Source organism: Argentina anserina, chromosome 3 (genome assembly GCF_933775445.1).
Source record: "Argentina anserina chromosome 3, drPotAnse1.1, whole genome shotgun sequence".
Taxonomy (NCBI): domain Eukaryota; kingdom Viridiplantae; phylum Streptophyta; class Magnoliopsida; order Rosales; family Rosaceae; genus Argentina; species Argentina anserina.
The window spans coordinates 9,514,407-9,515,597 of NC_065874.1; the positions used below are offsets into that span (position 1 = coordinate 9,514,407).

The 1,191-nt window shown below is 47.4% G+C and overlaps 1 protein-coding gene across 1 annotated transcript; it reads right to left on the minus strand.

The window, feature by feature from the left end:
• Window positions 1-362: 362 nt before the first annotated feature.
• Window positions 363-986, minus strand: LOC126786995 (uncharacterized). The gene has a single exon (XM_050512943.1). The coding sequence runs from the start codon at window positions 984-986 to the stop codon at window positions 363-365; it is 624 nt and encodes a 207-aa protein (XP_050368900.1).
• Window positions 987-1,191: the final 205 nt, after the last annotated feature.

Below are 1,191 nucleotides of genomic sequence, written 5' to 3' on the forward strand. Positions count from 1 at the left end.
CACTCCCAGAGGTGAAGTGACACATAGAGAGTTTCCAAGAGGCGTAGGAATCAATCCTAGCATCTCCACTACCGAACTAGCAATAAATGAATGTGATTCTCCTGTATGAAACAATACTCTAGCAAGGTAGTCAAAAATAGATAAGGTACATTCCACTCATGTGTCTCGCTGACCCACTGCGAACACTCTAGCTTGGCCCACTGGTAACTGTCTCTACTGATGTTCCTGTCTACCCTACGGAAGTCGTGTACAATCTTTAGCCATATGTCTTGCTTACCCACACTTATAGCAGCCTGTTCTCTTTGATTTCGGACAAGTTGTGGCGTAGTGCCCCATTTCATTGCAAACGAAACACCTTATTGCTACCATCGGTCTAACAGGTACGGTCCTAACAGAAGGAGATGCTGCCTTGGCCGGAGTCTGGTAATAGGGTCTCGGCCTCTTCCGAGATCCACCTTCTTTCCTGAAGACCCGTTGTCTGAACTGATTGCCTTGCCTTTTCCTCTAGTATCTCTATTTTCCACATCTCCTCCGCGAGTCTTATTAGCCTGCTCCAAATTTAGGGCACTCTCATACATCAACTCCTTGGTAGACAAACAAAGTGCTGATATGATGGTCTTGTATTCTTTCTTAAGTCGCCGTAGAAACTTCTGGGTTACGGAGGTTGCACCCATTAGTCTGACAAACCGATACAATTGTGCAAAACGGGCCTCATACTCCCTGACGGTCATATCTCCTTGTACTAGCTCAAGGAACTCAAGTTCTAGATCCTCCTGCACTGTAGCTGGAAAGTACTTTTTTCTAAAGAGTGTCGTAAAACCATCACAGGTCAAGGTAGACACATCCACGGTCCGCCTCGTGCTCTTCCACCAATCCAGAGCATCATCCTTTAAGAAGAATGTGGCTATCATCCTCTTTTCTATCTCAGAGCACACCATCATCTCAAAGTAAGTTTCCATACTCTCAATCCAGTGATCCGCTACCATATGATCCAGGCCCCATGAAAAGATGGCGCTGACAGACCACTGATGTCATTGATCAGCTTAAGCACTCGACCATCGTCTCTATTACCAGATGGGTCAACTTGTTCTTCCTGTGGTGCCGCCTCCTCATAGAGGTTCTCCACATTGCGGACTCGGCCTCCAACCCTACCTCGGCCTCGACCTCTCGCCCGTCCTCGGCCCTATGCAT